Here is a 19062-nt window from a genome sequence, read left to right on the forward strand (position 1 = left end):
CACGCAAGTTATCGTATTTATCGTTGCGCAAGTTGACGCTGATTCAAAAGCAAATTATGTATAAATAGAAATCTGATATATTTCTTATTTTGGCTCTGTGGTCCGGCGCCTTATCTAAAGAGAAACCCTGTCAAGTCTTCGTATCAATTGAACCAGCTTGTTTGAGTTATTCAACAGAATTGAGAGCGATCTTCAAAATGCAATATTTTCTCGAAGGGTTAAGCTTCCGTCCAGCCGCTTGTGCTTGTACTACGAAAGTACAAGCGACCAGTGAAAGCCTCGCAAAGCCCCTGCCAGCCACAGAGTTGGCCATTTCGACGCGCGCCGCAGCGCCACCTGAGCGATACGCTACAACTCATCAGCGCACCCTTGCCACAACCCTAGACCATCTTTCAGAAAAAAAGGACTTTTTCCCGGCGATCATAATATTTTTCCAATAGTCAGCAAAATCGAACTCATTTAGAGGATTTTTCAAGACAAAACTAGAGCTTATTTAAACGAAGACGAAAAGAATAGAGATTAACGAAAATCAGCGCGAAAAAATGAAAGAAGAAGAAGACATTTTCCGACAGGTGAGAAAATCAAAATCCTAAAACGAAAGATATCTTCTAAATTGTAAATTGTGCTTAATTGATCAACCATTTCTGTTGTAAAGGTTGAAATGATCAGCGTTCTTTTTTCTTGCACTCTTTTCTGAATTAATATCCCCATCCTTGTAGATTCTAGCAAAAGCTGGAGCATTTACTGCTGTCGATTTAACGATATTGTCAATAACCTTTGATTAAAAGTAGCCTAGAAATGAGCAAATCATGTTACTATTTAATTTGATATGTTCTTTTGTATTTTCTACATGAAAATGCGCTATTAGATTTTCCTCGTTTTGCAACGGTTGATCCAGAAAACACAAAAGTCAAGTTAAAATTAGGCAGAAAACTCAATCAAAATCAGCAGTGAATCAATTTCGGAGCTAGAAAAATAAACAGTGCGATATTAATTTGTTCAATAATGCGGCGAATAATGCCAAGCTTGAAACAAAGAATGCTTTAAATGGTTTTAGAAATTTCGAACAAGAGTTTTTCACTCTTGAATCGAGACTCTTTTTCAGTAAGAAAAAATGGTGAGCAGCTATTTTCCAATTAAAAAAGTGCCGGACTGCTTTGAAATCTGAAAATGTTTTATTGAAAATTAACTTCTGAGATTGATTTAGAGCCTTGGCTGAAAGTTTTGAAGTGTTTTGCTCATTTGAATATAGGAAAGATAGTTGAGTAAAAATGTTTAACGTTGAGGCAGGCCGTAGGAGAAGGTAATCTTTGGGTAAGGATTTGACATCGAACACGTTTCCGGATTACAGAGTCGTTAACGCCGCGACGATGAATATCGATCAAATAGCTAATACGTGTCCGCTGCAATTTATTTTAATAATTATTTATGCCGAAACTGAGGGCATCTGTCGCCTTTGCGCTTTCCGGCCACCTCCTAAACTCATTTTACAGTACCAGCCTTTAAATAGCCTGAAAATCGCGAAGCCGCCTGCGGCTTCCAGTAAAAAAGTGTCAAAAGACATACAGTAACGATCTTTTCGTTGTTTTAGCGGAGAGATACTGAAGCAGGAGTGCGGGGAAAATGAGCTCAACTCGTCGCTCCCGCCAAACAACTGCCCAAGAGGAGTTTTGACATCGAGTTGTCATTCTTATTGACGCCACTTGTGGATCTCCAGGAAACAAACAAAATTGTCATCCTTTTTTTCAAATAAAAAATGTAGCATGGGTACTTGTGTTCTGGCTAAGTTGGTTGAGTAAGCCCTTCATATTAGACACGAGGTCATCTTGACCTTAGCTCGGTAATTTTGGGATGAGCGCAATTAGAAGCGAATTTTGCACAAGCACCAACACTCGTCAACAATCAACAACTCTTAGTTTTCTGATTTGATAACGCTTCTTTCATTTGAGCGAATTTAAGTATCTTCTCGAAAATTTTACTAAAGAATAAGTCGCCCTTTGAAAAATCTACTCATTATTTCGAATTCCTTTTTCTTAAAATATCGTTTTTTTTTTTGATAAAAGTAAATATTTTCTGCTGAATATAAACGGTTACGAAACGTGTTGATAATTGACAAAATAAGATCTAGTTACATGGAAAGCAGCTTTATATTGTTGTCCGGGCATATTCCATAAATTCTCATGATGCGGAATATTTTCCGGTATTACAAGACCTATTTCCGGCCTAGGCAAAATATTTGAGTTTGCGGACACAATCAAATGGCCCTGCGATTATCTCCTGCCCGCCCTCTATCCAAAATTCAAGTGCTTTAGAAACCAATTAATAATTTTTCTAACTAATAAAATTCAATCGAAAAGATAACGGCCACGAAAAACATCCAGAACAAGAAATTTTATAGGCGGTACTTTAGGAGCCAGAAAAAGCATTTTTCGGCAACATGTATAAGAAAACTGAGTCAGGTTCTCAAGGGCCTAAATGAAAAGCCGCGTAGCGGTTTTTTTTTAACGAAGCCGCGAAGCGGCTTCGCCAGAACTTAAAAATGGATAAAAGATATAATTTTGCGAAGCCGCTTCGCGGCTTCATTTTTCAAAAAAGCCGCTTCGCGGCTTTTTACTTAGGCTTTGAAGAACCTGATTCAGATTATTCACACAGGTTGCCGAGCCTAGTTTTAGAGGGTTCAGAAGGCGCTGCCAAGCGTTAACAATGCGATGATGAGTTTTAATGAAAAAGAAAGCGCTGGGCGGGGGATTGAATCTTTGCCGTGCTAAACTTCCTTGGAATCAGGGATTTAACACCCGCTCGTGTGTTTGGCCTGGCAGTGGACGGTCGGTGACATCCGTTTTTCATTTCTCGCCATTCGCCAAAATTCGATCTGTCGCAAAAGAAAAACTGGTTGATCAGCGCTGTCTCGCGCCGGAAGTGACTCTCAGCGAGTAAATTGAAGGAACTCGAAATTCACGCAAATAGTGGCCTCTCTCCTTCAACTCAAGAATTCCATAGTCCAGCACTCCGCTGCGCAACGTGCGCCTGCCCAACTCTCGAGCTTCTCACACGTCTCTCGTTGTATTTTACTTGACAAGCCGGCGCAGGCGATTGTTAATTGTAGATCACACTCTCCCAGCAGTTATCCTTTCCTTTTATCTTTTCCTAAAATTCAAATTTCAAGGGGAAAACATCCTGGGAGCGGCAACCTGTGTGGAAAACCTGAGTCAGGTTCTGAAGAGCCAAAATGAAAAGCCGCGCAGCGGCTTTTTTAAAAACGAAGCCGCGAAGCGGCTTCGCAATTCAATCACTCTTATCTATTTTTAAATATTGGCGAAGCCGCTTTGCGGCTTCGTTTTTTAAAAAGCCGCTTTGCGGCTTTTCATTTAAGCTCTTCAAAACCTGACTCAGGTTTTCTACACAGGTTGTCGAGCCCAGAAAACATCGTAAAACTGATTCTCTAACTGACTCATGAGCTAGAATTAAGGTTCAGACACCCATAATTTTATCCAATCAAAAGAAACTTTTAACTTTTTCAATTTTTATTCCATTTTTTATTGAAAAGTTTTTCGCAGTTTTCGTCCCTCATTGAAATCTTCCCTCGTTCTGTTAATGAATAAATAAGATGATTCCCTCAGCCGTGATACTAACTTTCAACTTCAGAGTTCTTCAATATGCGTCAACTACTGTGGCAAAGCCGTAAAAGTGAGCGACTTGACGCGTCGGAGCACAGTGACCCAGGTGATACGGAAGCTCGTCAAGCAGCTGTCCCTGCACAACGAAACAAGCTGGGAGATTGTGGAAGTAAGTTAATAACGTCTTTCTGGGATGCGGCGTGTTCTTGATTAAAAAAACAGTGAAATTTGGGATAACACGTTGTGCTTCGCGAAGCTCCATGTTCCGAAGGGAATTTCAATCGAACTCGCGAAATAAAGCGCCAGCACGTGTGTACAGCTATAATTTCGTTGCTCGCGAAGGAGTCCAAAATCCTTAAATAGACTCGGCAAAAAGCGCCGTTTATATTCAACTAATTCACTTTTTAGAGCAGCTTTTTTTCAAAGTGATTCGATCAAAATCAAGCGATGCATTCAATTTGATTGTATTTTACTGAAATTAGTATTTTATTTTGAAACAATCGGCAAAATTGGTGCTCTCACGTGCCATCGTAATATTTTCAAAGGCACTAGCGGCCCAGTCCAACTTGAGTAAACACGCTCGCTGGATTTGGTCGGTTAAGAGGGAGACCTTAACAAAATCAGGAATATTTATTTACCGGTTCAGGAGTGGCGGGGTACCGAGCGACCGTTACCTACTCGTACACGTCTATTGAAAGTTTGGCACGCATGGTCCTCTGAGCAAGTGCATGTCAGCTTCAGACTCCAGCTCTCCTCCAAGCGAAGTGCCTCCTACAGACATCGAAGAAGACATCGCCACTCCGTCAGAGGTACAGTATACTACAGTGATAGTTTTTTTTTCGATCGTATTCGCTAAAAACTTAGGACGTTTAATCGATCGAATATGACTACTCCTGCAGCGCAAAATTGAATATGAGCGAGTCTTTTTGCAATCTCATTTTTGGCGTTTCATTTTTCAAATATTATTCTTAATTGACGCCTCACGTTATCCCGTTTGGACGCAGAAGGTTCAGAATCAATTTTGTCGCTTCTTTGGGCCTGTGACGTGAGATTTATTTTCGAAATAATTACGGACGAACGCAAACACGTGCCATAATATTTCATCAATCGGCAGCATTAGAAACAACCCTTTCCAAAGGCGGGTTAGGAGCTCTTCCCACCGATAATCCCACGGCGAGGCTTCTTTAAAAAGCTTCTTTAAAAATAATTTCAAAACACGACAGCTAGAAAAAATGAATATGCGATACAACCATTTTGACATCAGATAATTACGATCAACATCGCGATAAGGAAATGAGCGGGAATTTCAGGACAAGACCAAAACTATTTTTTTTTCTCTTTCAGAAGGGCAACGAAGATACATCTCCGAGTGGAGCGAGAGCGAGTCTTCCGAATCTTCGGACTCGTTCCTTTCCGACTCCATCGTCAGCGACAGCTCAACAGAATCCGAGTCCGACTGCGAGCTCGTTCTCCGAAGCCGGAAGAAGACGACTCCACAAGTCGACCTCGCAGCGGAGCGCAAGAAACAAATCGAGCTCATCCAGAGTCAGCAGATTTCCCTCGCCGCCATGGCTAAAACCGAGGCGCAATTGAATGCAAGTATCGAGACGCAATTAGCGAAGATCGAGGCTGGTGCGAAACAGGAAGGACTGATAACGGCGTTGGGCTCCTCTTACAAACTGGTTTGTTCTTTATCATTATTTCAATCCATTTTTAACGGTTCAATTTAAGATCGCAAGCATAGAAGAGCGCCTGGCCCCGTTGAAAAAAGAAATCATCGAGCTAAACAGCCAAATCTCCGAACTCACTTCAAACAGCTCTGAAAACAGCGCCGTACTGCAGCTAAGAGCAGCCATCGACGCGCAAATTGAGATCACGAAAAGGTAAAGTCCAGCCAAAAGTCGACTAGAATCAAATGACTTAATTTTGAAAGGCCTTTTTTATCCCAGAGGGTCATTTGCTGGCCGCCTCCGTGGTGAATTTAGAATTTGAGAAAAAGGCGAATGTTTTGCAACGGATTCGCGCCCTGTATTTAAAAAAATGAGAGCTTTGACGTTCGGCGAAAGTCGGAAGTGGGACGCTGCAAACGTTCATGGAAATTGTTAGCTTTTTTTTTACCACGCAAAAGCGCTCTTTCGTAATCTACTATTGAAGTTTCTTTGTTGGGTATTTATTCTTTTAACGGGTTAGGGTTAGGGTTAGAGCTAGGGTTAGGGTTAATTAATTGTTTTGCATTTTGGATTTTTTGTTTTCTTCTTTTTCTTTACTTATATTGAAAACCGTAAAAGCGAAATTGCCTAAATTTAAAAATCAAAGGTGCGGCAACTAAAACTGGGCGCGAGCAAGAAAAAGCGCAACTATCTCGTCGTGTCGCTCTCAAGCACCACTTGGTCACGATAAACGTGATCATTTTTTTTTTCTTAAATATAACCTTTCTAAACAGGAGAGAAAACTCCGCCCATGCAGGAATTTGCTTGTCTCCTGTTAACCAAAAATCTTCATTCCAAGACGCAAATTTCGATAATTTCGCGATTTCGTGTTTCGATAATTCATCTTTCCAAATGTCAGAGTTAGAAGAGAAAGGAGAAAACGGATACGTCTTCTAGCTCTGGTTTAACATTTAGTGTTTTTCTCACAGTCGTGAGGCCATAATCGCGTTCATCACCGAATCGTAATCCGGTTTCGAGAACGTTTGTAAAATAAAAGGAGGGAGCCAGAAAAAGAGAGAGAGCCGCAAAATTTTGCAACGACTGTAAAAGCGAGCATAAGCGCATACATCTTTATGTAAATTTGAAAAAAAACGAGAGGATCATCATTTGAGGCTTTCGTCATTTGAGGCACCGCATAGTGACTACGCTCGTCACTTGAATAAAGGCTAAATCGCCAGAAATTGGCCGAGAATATACTTCTGCCGGGCTTTAGCCGTGATAAGCTTTTCTGCGGCTAATTCAATCAGGTGTCGCCTTTTTCTTTCTTTCAATTGTCGCTTGATCCCGCGTTTGATAAAGAGAACCTTGGGCTAGAAATTCGAGCGAATTTATATTTACGGCCTATCTACTGGAACATGGCTGATAAAACGCTGGCGACACGATAAAACATTTTGTGCATAAGTCAATGTAAGACTAAGCGCCCTTATCGTGGTCCGGATCAAGGGGAGCTTTTAGAACGGGAGGCCTACGATTCTAGTGCCGCAGAGAATCGCGTTTTTCGGTTCAAACATTGCAAATTAATTAATCAAATTAGGAAAGTGGTTCTTGGCTTTTATGTTTATAAGAGCGATCCTCGTATTTAGAGTAGAGCTTGTCAAAAAGTGCGAAGGAGCTCTAGGAATAAAGCCCTTGTCAAAAGTTGTGTTTAGACTCGATGATGAAGCCGAAGAGCTTGCGGCCGCACAACATGATCTAGCGGAATGCGTGGAGGACAGAGAGCACTTTCTCCTTGATTCGATCCACAACGCGAGTGGAAACCAGCAGGTAAGCCGCGATTCTAACCCGCCTAGGATGCTAGAGAGCGAAAAGTCGAGCAATTCCTCCTCGGAAGACGCCGACGACGAATGGTCAATGGGCCGGCTGAGTTCCTACGACGAAAATGTTGAGAAGAAGCACACGTCGAAAATGGAAACGAGCGGTGCATACGGCCGCGTCAAGCCGGTTTATTCTACATCGACGACCTGTTCGGACTCTGGGCACGTGTCCGATGGTTCAGACTCGAAGAACGGGTCGGCAGATCGCTTCAGTTTCACCGACAGTGCGATTGACTCATCGACAGAATGCAAAGCCAAACTAAGGAACGTGGTCCAAAGCGCACAAAACCTGGCGAGATTAAGTTACCATCCAACTTGGCTCACAGACTTTACCAGTTATGACCTAATAACCTAAAGCGATAAAATTTATCATCAGTATTTAGTCTCTTTTTTTGCTGACCACTTGCGAGATCAAATTGTCACGTTGAAAGTGACTCGGATTCAGTGAGACTGAACTACGTGCAACAACTGCGGCAGAGCTCGTTGATCATTCGCAGCACATCCATCAGACTGTCTCGAGAAGCCAGACGACAGAACTCCTCACTTCAGAAAGCTCGCGAAACGAGTCCTAGCAAGAAGGCGAGCTCTCAAAAGCAGCCGGAAAAGACGAAAACGGCGGCGAAAGAAAACCCGCTGCGTGTTAGTTCTGTGTTCGAAACGCTCGTCTGAAATCAATTATTTAATAGCTTGTCAAGTTAACAAACCCTTCTTTCCTCAACGTTTTAAAATAAACGATCGACAGATGTTGACCCTAACTTAACCGAAATCTCTTTTTTTACGAAATTAATGCCCGCCAGGTGGAATTAATGAAGTGAGCCTTTTTCCCGCGCTTCTTAATTTATGCTAGATAACATATGGAATGATGATTCTTTTGGCGACCCGAGGAAACACTACAAACACCAGGGTCACCCGTTCCACGATCACAGAGATAGATAGTCATTTCAATTTGTTACTCAAATAAACGCGCCTCTTTAATCGACTCTAAAACATAATTAATCAAAAAATCTTCGAAATTGAAGTCAAACCAAGATTCTCAAGTACTGCTACAATCATATTACTGTAGGGGGTATTCGAGGAAAAATTCAAGAATATTAATGAATAGGCATTATTTGCATAATTTACGAAAATTTTGAAGCCAATACAAAAAGTTGCAGCTGGGCTCGGCAACCTGAGTGGAATACCTGAGTCAGGTTCTGAAGAGCCAAAATGAAAAGTCGCGTAGCGGCTTTTTTAAAAACGAAGCCGCTAAGCGGCTTCGCAATATAACCACTTTAATCTATTTTAAAATACTGGCGAAGCCGCTTTGTGGCTTCGTTTTTTAAAAAAGCCGCTACGCGGCTTTTCATTTTGGCTCTTCAGAACCTGACTCAGGTTTAGCTTTTCAAAACCTGACACAGGTTTTCCACTCAGGTTGCCGAGCCTAGAGTTTCAGCGACAATCGAAATCGCTGCCTAATTGCATCACCAAAAAAAGCGCATGTTTAATTGCCAACTTGACATTGGGGGGAGCGACGTGGTTAATATAACTACGAGTGGACAAGGCTTTCTTGTAGCGAAAGAATTGATTTCGTGAGTGAAGCGCGAAATCGTCATGAACGCGTCTCTCAAACCACAATTTGGTTACCCCCGGTATCCAAATTTTCTCTCTTCCGATTTTTCAAGCTCGGAAATATTCGCTTTCGATTTTCCATGCTTTTCTGATTTCTTTTGGTAATCTTAAAATTTTAAAATTCTCGATCTCGTTTTATTTTTCTTTCTAAAAAGTGCGATTCTTTCTAAACAGAAGCGCAGGCAATTAGGCGAATTGCTAGATGACGGACGGTAACTAGTTGATTATAGATTTGCTCAACCAGTACTCTCTTCTGTGGGGAGTAAGCTCATTTAGGAAAATATTAGGAGTCTGAGACCGCGGCGGTCTCAAATCAGCCCAAAGCCTGTGGCCTGCTCGCAACTTGATTTTTCAGACTCCCAAAATCGAATCTAATCAGGCGGGGATGAGCCACACCACGCAACAACGTCTTCAAAAACATGCGCAATGCGTGTACTCTCCCTCCCGTAACGGCTTTAGAATGTCTGACACTTCCGACGTTGGTAAATGACGCAATTTTTTAATTTTCACAAACAGCGATTTTTCTCACAGCGTTTTTCGAGGACCACGTTTTTGGAATAAATTTAATTCCTCGAAATAAAACGATAACAATAAACAAGTGGAAAGAGATAACCCCAAAATTTGCCCCAAAAAAGCGATTTAATCCCTGTTTGTTTGACTCTCCAGTGGTTTAAAAAAGCTCCTCCAATTACTGTTAGTCCTGCTCAATTAAAAAACAGCAGACCTTGAATGAACCGCCAACCAATTTAGCAAAAATGCTTCGGATAAAAAAAATCAAGGTTTTCAAAAATGGACTTTATTTTGGTTTGATATATTTAGGGTCTCCGGACAAAAATTATCTTTCGATCCTCGAGGGGTTTTTTGCATTTTTATGGGCTCTATCGATAGCTTAGAAGATACTCAGGAAGAATATGAAATAAAAAAATAGGTGTATAATTTTGGAAGTTGGTCAAAAAAGGGATTAAAAATTCGTACTTTTTCACATTTTGGCATTTTTGACCAACTTCCGAAATTATACACCTACTTTTTTATTTCATATTCTTGCTTGAAATCATCTAAGCTATCCATTGAGCCGATAAAAATGTAAAAAACCCTTGAGGATCAAAAATTAGCATTTTTTTACCGGGAACCCTAGATATAGATAGATATATTCAGCTAGATAAACACTATTCTTGTCGCTTATGAGTCCTTATTACTGTTTTTCATGAGCTGTCACTCAATGATGAAACTAAAGGGAGACACAATGGTTTTAGTAGGCTCTTTAATTTACTGAATTGTTTCAAAAGTGTAACCTGAAGAATCGCGCATTTGATGGGTGAGTCCGCGCAGCTGCAAATATCTTCCTTTACTTTCGTGCACTTTTAGAATTAAGTCGGTGCTGCCGGCTAATTGCATCATCGAAAACGCTCAAATCCGTTTGATTGGATTCGGCACAGTATAATTCTGCGCTACTTCTACTTTGCTGTTATATTATGCGCTTATTGTCAAAGTAAACGAAGCTTTTTAAGAAAGCGAAAATTTACTTGCACGCCTTCTAACGCTAAAATCATGGCGATTAGGAGAAATTAACGACCCTAAGTACCCTAATTATGATTTAATGCCAACTGTTAGAGTTTTGGGCGGAATTGAAATCATGGAAGAAAATGCCATTCCAAAATGCTTTCTACTTCGTCTGCGCGATCGCGAATGTGCCGCTACTTTTGTTTGCATTTGTATCCGCATTTTTGTAGACCGAAAAGAACTCCAAAGGAAAATGCCAAATAGCGTCACCGACAAACATTTATGCAATTGAGAAAGTCTTTTCGGAGAAGTTTCAGGGCATTGAAGGGAGACGATTCGGGCGACACGGAACAGCGAAAAGGAAAAAGCGGTTCACTTTTGATTTCAACCCTTATTTCGAAAATTCTTCTTTTGAACCGGTTCCAAAAGAGGTCGAAAGGAAAGAGTAAGTTGGGGAACTCCTGCAAATAGCGGAAGTTTTTTCTATTTTCAGACGGAAGTTGTCATTTTCGAAAGACCATTTTTTCAGAAGCAAAAATTTCAACGCTTATGCAAATATTTACCCGACATTCTATCAATTTAATCGCGAATATTCTATGAGTTCAACAATTTGAGATTCCCAAACTTTGCAAATTCCAAAACAAAGCTATGAATCCAAGCAGTTCTGCACTTTTCAAATTAGAATTTTCCTAACTTGAAGCTAACTTTAATATGCTTGATTGATGAAAACAAGTCAATTTTTTGGACTATTTTCACGATCTGTGTAGAAACGGCTTGCTTGGTTTTCCCAAAGTACGTCAAAAATTCCACCATGATAATTACGTTACGGATGGACGTAGCCATGATCTCATTCAGAGTGACATTTGTGATCTTTACTAGGAAAAAATTCCAGCTCTAGATTTATGTCTTGTTAAATGCCACCTTTGAAGTCTTTTGAGCGATTCCTGTGAAAGAAATTAATCCTACAAACTTTAATTTCTAGCTAGTAATTTATCCAACTATCGAATTTTCGTGCGAAAATTGATTGAACGATGAGGTCGTTAATTTATTACACGGAGCGCGAGAAAGAGTAACTTGGGTAAATGTAAGCTACTCAACCTTGCTGCAATATTGTATGGTGGTTATGGAGACGAGGTCTTGAGTGTTTGGGATTTTTTAACTTTGAAATGCGCTTAGTCGCTCTCACGAGGCATTCCATCAGGCTTCTCCCGCCGCGTTGCGCCTTACCGCGTGTGCCTAAATCCTCCCCAAAAAGGGCGCAGCCCAGTCTAAGATCAGCCAGATTTAACTCTGACGATTCTGGACTAGAGATCATTTAACAAAGAGCATCGCCCGAAGTACAGTTGAAATACAAGGATCAACCCTTTTTACCATTTGCCAATTCTAGAGCCGACGAGCGAATTCTTGTAGAAGACGAGTGGACTGTCCGGAATAGTAGTACATTTCGCATCGAAGGTCAGTTCGAATTTTAAGAGTATTGAACAAGCATAGCAGTGAAAAGATGGTCGAATAGTTCAAATCAATACTCCGCAAATAGTCAGTTGACACAAGGACAAACGTTCAAGCCTGAGCGTAGGTCTTTTATCGAGCTCTAGAACGTTTCAGCCAGCGAGTTCTGAGCCCAGTGAGTGCCCTTTTGAGTGTTTGACGAGCAAAGCTAACTAACCTAGGATGCTTAGGAAATCTAAAACAAAACAAGCGAGTCAAAATTGATAACGACTCATAATTTGTTGGGAAATCGGGGAAATTCGCGAACGTAATTGGATATTTTTCAGATCATTGTTACGTCAATCCGGCGCTGAGCTTGACCGTGGACGATTTTGGTAAGAGCCGACGTGCCCTTGAGCGAGTGAGTTCGCTCGAAAGAAGGGCGCTTTTACGATTTGGATCATTCCATTGTTACGCGCTATTTTTACGCGGAGCAAGGGGCAGAAAATCAATTCAGAGAAATCTTATTAGTCAAGTAGAACTTGCCCTGCGGCGCGTGTACAGGCAGAGTCTAGTTGAGTGCGGTATTTGCACTAGGAAAGTCGAGTACATTTTAGTTAAACTTTCACTAATATTATGGGTGGTTGAAGGAGTCCGTTCGATCAGATCAGCGCGCCGCTACCTGCCCGATTCCTTTTCTTGAGAGAGTACTCTTGTCCGGCATCTTATCGGACATCTATTTTCAGAAATGGCAAGCTATGAGGGCCTTTCCAGGGTCGTCGAGATCAAGAGGAAAAAGAAGAAGGATCCTCTAGGCTTCAAAGTCGCCTATATACCGGACAGAAAGGGAAACGTAAGTCTTACTATAGCTTTTCTCATATCTATCAAAATTTAAAAATTAGTGAAAAAGATTATTTGATGTTTCTTCCGTAAAAATGTCGAGTTAGTTTTCTAATGAAATACTGTTTCAATTAATTCTTCGAAATTCCCCGCGAGATCTTCGGATAATTTAGCTTTGGCAGAGTTGATAAGACTTAGAGCATTGCAAACAGTCTTATAGAAGTACCGGGCGCATGTGTGCTTCCAGCCCTTAAGTAAATATTACCGTCAGTCAGTGACCTTAAAGCAATCTCTGTTGATCGCCGAGGAAGGAATTCCACTTGAAGAATTCAGCGTCATTTAGGATTGGCAATTCGTTAACAGGGCTCATTCAGGTGTTTACCGCGGTTACTGAAGGTAGCATCTCAGCGCAATGTGGTCTCCTTGCTGGTGATCGAGCCCTATCTATCGATGGAAAGAACGTTGAAAAGCTCGATCATCAGAAATTTGTCGACACTCTCAAGAAGACAAAGACAAACATCAAACTCGGCGTCATCGGATACCAGGTCGATCCAGTCAATCCCGCTCGAGATGCCGAAGCAGCTGATCTTGGATTCAAGATTTGCGTTCTCAAGAAAGAAGGCAAGGGATACGGCTTCTCGTTGAACACCAATCCTGGCTCGACCGAAGGAACTTCGGAGCACGTTCTTCAAAAGGTTGCTCCAGGTGGTGCTGCCGACAAAGCTGGTGTTTCTGATGGTATGCACCTTATCGCCATCAACGGCGTCGATTTGACATCGAAGAGCCACGCTGAAATCGTCAATATTGTCAAGAAAGGCGGCTCTACTCTCGTTGTCAAGGTCAAAACCGGACCCAAGAAAGAAGAAGACGAACGATCGGAAATGGCAGAGAGCGAGATCGCTGCTGCCAAATCCGTCGCACCGGTTGAAAAAGCGTCGACAAATCTGCACGAGTCGTTCGCGTCATGCGAAGCTCCGGCACCGATTACGGCTTCAAGATCGTTTTCAATCAAGAAATTAGAAAAAGTGCTGTTACTAATGTTAGCAATTCCACTCCGGCTGATATTTGCGGTCTTAAGCAGGGCGATATGGACGTGGTACTCGATAAAAAATAGAATTTTCAACTTCAGCAAGAAATACTATTAGTTCAACATTGATTGGCAAATATTTTCCGTAGCAGGCGGGGTCCCGCCGCGGAATACCCAAGAAATAGATTTTGGGAGTTTGCTTTGTTTATTCACTATAATCGTTTATCTTTGTAAATCTTTGCTACTTGAATTAGAAGAATTCATATAACGGAAGTTGATTACCACGAAATAAAGCATCTGGGCTGTGAACTCAAAGTCTATTGTCGGGCTTTCTCATTCGGAAGTGGTTAGCCTCATCCGCACTCATCAAAACCACGTCGTCTTCCTTGTCACCAGCCTCGCCGCTCACGATCAATTTGTCGCCGACGGTACCGAACCAGACGCAAGCCAGGCCACTCTTGCTTGGGAAGCGGTAGGAAAGTCACTCTCTCCAAAACTTATTTTTTATTAGGATTACGGTAACTTCGGTATCCCGCGAAATCTTTTGGTTGAGAAGCAGCCTGATGTCAAATATGGCTTTAACTTGACTTACAAATGTAGGTAGTCTTAAAATGGGAACAGAAGTAGCTCTTGAGTCTTTATACCTGTGAAATTATATATTTTACTCATCATAAACTTCAGCACACACACATGCGATCACAGTAAACCCTGGCTCGCCCGCGGAAGCTGCTGGATTCCAAAATGGCGACATAGGAAAGGATATAAAAATTCTCCTGATTTGCGAAAGAGTCGTGCATATCCGGAAAATAAAACCGGTTGTTAAACTACCTTTTGCAAATACCAATGACTTGTATCGCTATAACGGCATTTTTGAGCTAATATTTGGACACCGTTTGTGATATTATCGAAATTTGTAATGTAGTACTGCCGGGAGTTTGTATTTGCGCTTCGTGAGCATAAAAGTTACTTTTGCCAAGGACAATCTCCGATTCTTAGACGGGAAATTTAAAGGGCTTGTAAAGCTTACAATACGTAGATATTCAAGGTGGCTCGTTTTATACGATCACGGGCATTTTTATATTCATAAAAGTCTGTGCCATCAATGGAGCCGACGTGGAGGGACTCTCCCACAGCGACGCGATGACCCACGCCAAAGTTCATGATAACCACATTGAGATGACTGTCATCGACCCTGCTGCCTTGAAACTATTCCAAAAACTCGGCATCAAAATCACAACCGAATTGGCTGAGCTCCTCGCCAGCTTCAAGATCATCAAGCGCCAGCTTTCTGAGCCCCCACAATATGAAGAGGCCACTGCCCCTGAGCCTGAACCGGAAGAGGAAGAGCCCGAGCCCGAGGCAGAAGAGCCCGAGCCAGAGCCAGAGGAAGAAAGTGACAGGCTCGTCGAACATCCAGCACTTGCTGCCGCAGCCATCGCAAAGGCGAGGGTCAACAAATCGTTGCTATCGCTTCTGCCTTCTCTAATCACAGAGCAAATAATCTGGACGTGGCAATTAAAGGCAATAAAACATATTCACTCGAGGAATATCGTCAGGCTCTTGTTAAAAGACGAATGACCTGTGCACATGAAAATTTAATTTCAAATTTTCTGCTCGATTACGAATCTTAGATGCACTCGAGAACAGTTTTATTTAGCTTTGTATTTTTCCAAAGATCTTCTTATCCATGCGGATGACGTGAATTCCTAACGCCCTTTGTTGACCCAGTTGAAAGGCGCGCGCTGATTCTGATGGACCTGCCCCTCTACCCCGTCTTGTCACTCTCAAGGACAACAACGGATACGGCTTTTTCCTTCAAGACAAGGATGGTGGCCACTACCTCACAGATGTCGAAGAAGGCGAAGCCGCCCAATTGGCTGGCGTTCTCGACAACGATCGAATCGTTGAAGTCAACAATAAGAACGTCGAAGGTGCTAAACATAGCACTGTTGTCGATCTCATCCGACAGCACACTGATCACGTAACGTTCTTGGTCGTCGACAAGGAGTGCGATGACTACTATAAAGGAAAGTTTCATAATAAAATTACATAAAACGGCTATTATTCAAAAGACAAACATCCGACTTAATTGTAGCACTTCCTTCAGAGGTCAATGCTTGAACAAGTTTTTCCATAAAGTCTGTTTTCTTTTGTTGAAGAAGTTGTAATGAAACATTTGAATAGAGCGTGATGTAAAGATCACGAAGGCTCTGCTTGGAATTGAACCACGAGCACGCCTTATCCGAGTGAAGAAAGCCGAAGGTACCTTTGGTTTTGAGATGCACACTGAGCCTTCCGAGCTTGGCCGCGTCCAGCTTCTACGAAACATTGTTGTTGGTGGCCCGGCTGCTCAAGCGGGACTTGAGGAGCACGATCGAGTTCTTGAAATCAATGGCCAGACACTTGACGATGTCAGCCATGAAGACGCTGTTGACATTATTCGCAACTCGGGTGATACCGTTGTGTTCCTTGTTGCCGATGAGGAATGTCTCGCCTTCTTTGCCGCAAAATCGATCACAATTACTCGTGAGCAAGCGAATGAGCTCGAACCAGAGGAAGAGGAGGAGCCAGAGCCAGAACCAGAAGAAGAAAAACGTATCGAACACCCAATCGCAGCCGCTGCAGTTGTTGCTGCCGTTGTTCGATCTCGATCTCCATCACCGGAACCAGAGCCAGAGGCTGAACCCGAACCAGAAGCTGAAGCCGAACCCGAACCAGTTTCAGAAGAGGAGCCAGAACCCGAGCCAGAAGAAGAGAAACTTATTGAACACCCGGTTGCTGCTGCAGCTGTTGTTGCTGCTGTCCGAAGGTCTCCAACTCCTGAACCTGAGCCAGAAGCTGAGCCGGAACCCGAACCCGAAGAAGAACCAGAGCCTGAGGAAGAGCCAGAACCAGAAGAAGAAGAAAAACGCATTGAGCATCCTATTGCTGCAGCTGCCGTTGTTGCTGCCGCTGTTCGATCTCGATCACCATCACCCGAACCAGAACCTGAACCAGAAGCTGAACCTGAGCCAGAACCTGAACCTGAGACCACTTATGAAAGTGACCCAGAACCTGAACGAATCGCGCATCCAGTAGCCGCCGCCGTTGCTGTTGCTGCCGTGCGACGATCACCATCTCCTGAACCAGGGAAGTGGCTCAAATTCCTCCAGACATTCTATTTACTTTGACCTCCTAAAGCAAAGTCGTCTCCCAGTCGACATCCCAAAATTCTTACCTAGCAGAATACTAAAGTTTCCTAAAGTAAATAATTGAGCCATTCTAAAAGAAGCGGAACCCGAACCTGGTAAATATTGGCCCAAGCACAATAAAACTAATCACTAGAATTTCAAAAGAGTAATGTTGAAATAATCAGGATTATTTCAAGCTATTGTTGGCACTGCCGACTCACGTTCCTTCCTTTTGTTGAAAACATATTCGATTTCTAGTATCCACAACTCTTTCACTCACTAAAGATATTTTCATGTGAATGATTTCTTTTTTGACTATATATTATTTATAAGAGAAGATTAGAATGAAGGGGAAACATTTGAGTTTACTAAAAATAGCTTTAAAGAAAGCTGGTAAAAAATAAGACCTAGGATGAATCTTCTCCGCACATTGTCACTCCCATTTAGAAGTCGATTTCGAAGAGCCAGAGCCCGAGCCTTCCGTCAACGGAGACTCGGTCGCTGAATCGGTTCCAGAGCCCGATTCGGAGCCTGAACCAGAGGCACCAAAGGTGCCTGAAGGTAAACTGCTCATGCTCTCGTCGCTTTCCGTAGAAAACACGGTCACCAATCACTCTTCCATGATTTCAGCTTCAGATATTTTCCATAATTTCGGTTTTGGGAAAGTTAAGAAATTGATTGCGCAGTGATTATTTCATGAACCATGATCTTAAAAAAGTAACCAAAATCAATCCTAACATGCCATTCCAAGTTCATGAAGCAAATTTATCTGTCGCCGCCGCAGCCGGAATTTACGGAGGCCGCACAAACGGTAATCATTTGCTTCGTTCCACCCTCGCTACATCAAAACTGCATGGCTAAATTTTTTGATACATTCTGCTTTTAAAATAGATTTAGCAGTGACAGCAGCTGCCGCGACCGTTTCCACCATCACCACCGAAAAGACTGTGGCCCTAAAGGAAGAGCCAGATGTATCTGCTGGTCTTACCGTGGCGATGGCTAGACAAATGAAGATTTTCGGAACCGTCAAGTCCTTCAAGGTTAACCCACGAGCTCGAGTCAATGATCAAGTGCCTCTTGTCGATAGAACACCAACTCCTCAGCCAGCATACAGTGCTCCTACTCCAGTAGCTCCACCAGCTCCAAAACCAGTCCATGTTAAGCCAGCGGTAAATATATTAATTGATTAAAACTAAATTCAATAATAAATTGGAAAGGCTGCCGCTGCTGTTGTTGTTAACTCAAGCCAGCCACAAACTTCTAAGCCTCGGGCTCCAGCTGGTGCTTCAATCGCAGCTCTGATGAACCGATTCCAACAGGTAAACTAACTTTGGCTACATTTATAAGACAAACATTAAGGATGGAGACACTGATCAGGTTTTTTGTGTATTTGTGTAAAAACTTCATTAGCTAGAACTAACTAACTCCGGAGCGTTTTTGTTCATGTCCTCGAAGATTTCAGAAATTAATCAAGCTATTCAGAACGGACAAGTACTCACAGGAGGCCAGATGCCCGAGCAAGGAGTGCCAGAACAGCAGAGCGTCAAAATCGTCGCTGCTAAGGCAACTGTCGATGGCAGTGCGACCGCTGGCGCTATCGGAGTCGCTGTCAAACAACAGCCCAAATCACCTGAGCCTGTCGTCAATAAGGTCATGCGCCCCAACATCTCTGAGGTCAACAAAATGGCAAATGGACAGGGTTTGATTTAAATGCGTTTTATTTTTTAAAAATCTTTAGTCGCTCCGGCTGCGCCCATGCAACCAACACAGATGTACGGCCAGCCACAATACCAACAACCTCAGCAGCCATTCCAGCAGTACCCAATGTATCCGCAATCTCCTCAGGGTGGCTATCAACCATTCCCCGTACAGCCTTTTGCTCCGGTAATATTTTCGATGTCAACTTGAGATTTTGAAAGTGAGTTCAGTACGGCGCACCCCAACCCCAATATGGCGCTCCCCAACCTGGCTTCATGCCATACATGAACCAAATGCCTCCACAACAAGGCTTCTACCCACCTCCACCACCGCAACAGCAGCAGCAACAACAGCCACAGTACCGTTAATTTAACATGTAAGTTTTCAAACTCAATACTATCTCCTAGTTTGATGTTCTAGGTGTCTGCCTGCTCTTGTATATTTCCGAATTTAATCTTCAAGACGCCGCCGACCCTTTTAGTTTCAATTTTGTAGTGCTTTGAGGTCGCCCCACGGCCACAAATGCGAGCTTCTTGACTTCCTGCAGAAATGAACAACTAATTCGACTCTGATACGACTGTATATATATTGATAAATAAACCTAAAACCTTACTTTCGACTTGTATTTTTCATAAATTGATCATGCACAAA

At 42.5% G+C, this 19062-nt stretch overlaps 3 protein-coding genes and 1 long non-coding RNA gene across 4 annotated transcripts; all 4 read left to right on the forward strand.

Moving 5' to 3' along the window:
* The first annotated feature begins 399 nt into the window (after positions 1–399).
* LOC145707336 (uncharacterized) lies at positions 400–7890 on the forward strand. Its single transcript, XM_081784852.1, has 6 exons — positions 400–572; positions 3646–3786; positions 4264–4426; positions 4962–5299; positions 5349–5500; positions 6976–7890. The coding sequence occupies exons 1-6, from the start codon at positions 543–545 to the stop codon at positions 7493–7495; spliced, it is 1344 nt and encodes a 447-aa protein (XP_081640978.1). The 5' UTR covers positions 400–542; the 3' UTR covers positions 7496–7890.
* Positions 7891–11390: 3500 nt separating this feature from the next.
* LOC145709997 (uncharacterized) lies at positions 11391–12062 on the forward strand. Its single transcript, XR_014134987.1, has 3 exons — positions 11391–11585; positions 11636–11703; positions 12024–12062. It is a non-coding gene; the product is annotated as an uncharacterized LOC145709997 (long non-coding RNA).
* Positions 12063–12161: 99 nt separating this feature from the next.
* LOC145708756 (Na(+)/H(+) exchange regulatory cofactor NHE-RF3-like) lies at positions 12162–13444 on the forward strand. Its single transcript, XM_081786452.1, has 3 exons — positions 12162–12529; positions 12891–13332; positions 13374–13444. Exons 1-3 carry the CDS (start codon positions 12425–12427, stop codon positions 13442–13444), a joined length of 618 nt encoding a protein of 205 aa, XP_081642578.1. The 5' UTR covers positions 12162–12424.
* Positions 13231–19020, forward strand: LOC145708757 (uncharacterized). Its single transcript, XM_081786453.1, has 17 exons — positions 13231–13605; positions 13838–14015; positions 14055–14139; positions 14225–14294; positions 14632–14986; positions 15279–15574; positions 15639–15652; positions 15728–16670; positions 16810–16829; positions 17161–17274; positions 17465–17524; positions 17611–17882; positions 17931–18032; positions 18196–18412; positions 18452–18597; positions 18642–18787; positions 18832–19020. Exons 1-16 carry the CDS (start codon positions 13481–13483, stop codon positions 18777–18779), a joined length of 3135 nt encoding a protein of 1044 aa, XP_081642579.1. The 5' UTR covers positions 13231–13480; the 3' UTR covers positions 18780–18787; positions 18832–19020.
* Positions 19021–19062: the final 42 nt, after the last annotated feature.

Source organism: Oikopleura dioica, chromosome XSR, assembly GCF_907165135.1.
Source record: "Oikopleura dioica chromosome XSR, OKI2018_I68_1.0, whole genome shotgun sequence".
Lineage (NCBI taxonomy): Eukaryota > Metazoa > Chordata > Appendicularia > Copelata > Oikopleuridae > Oikopleura > Oikopleura dioica.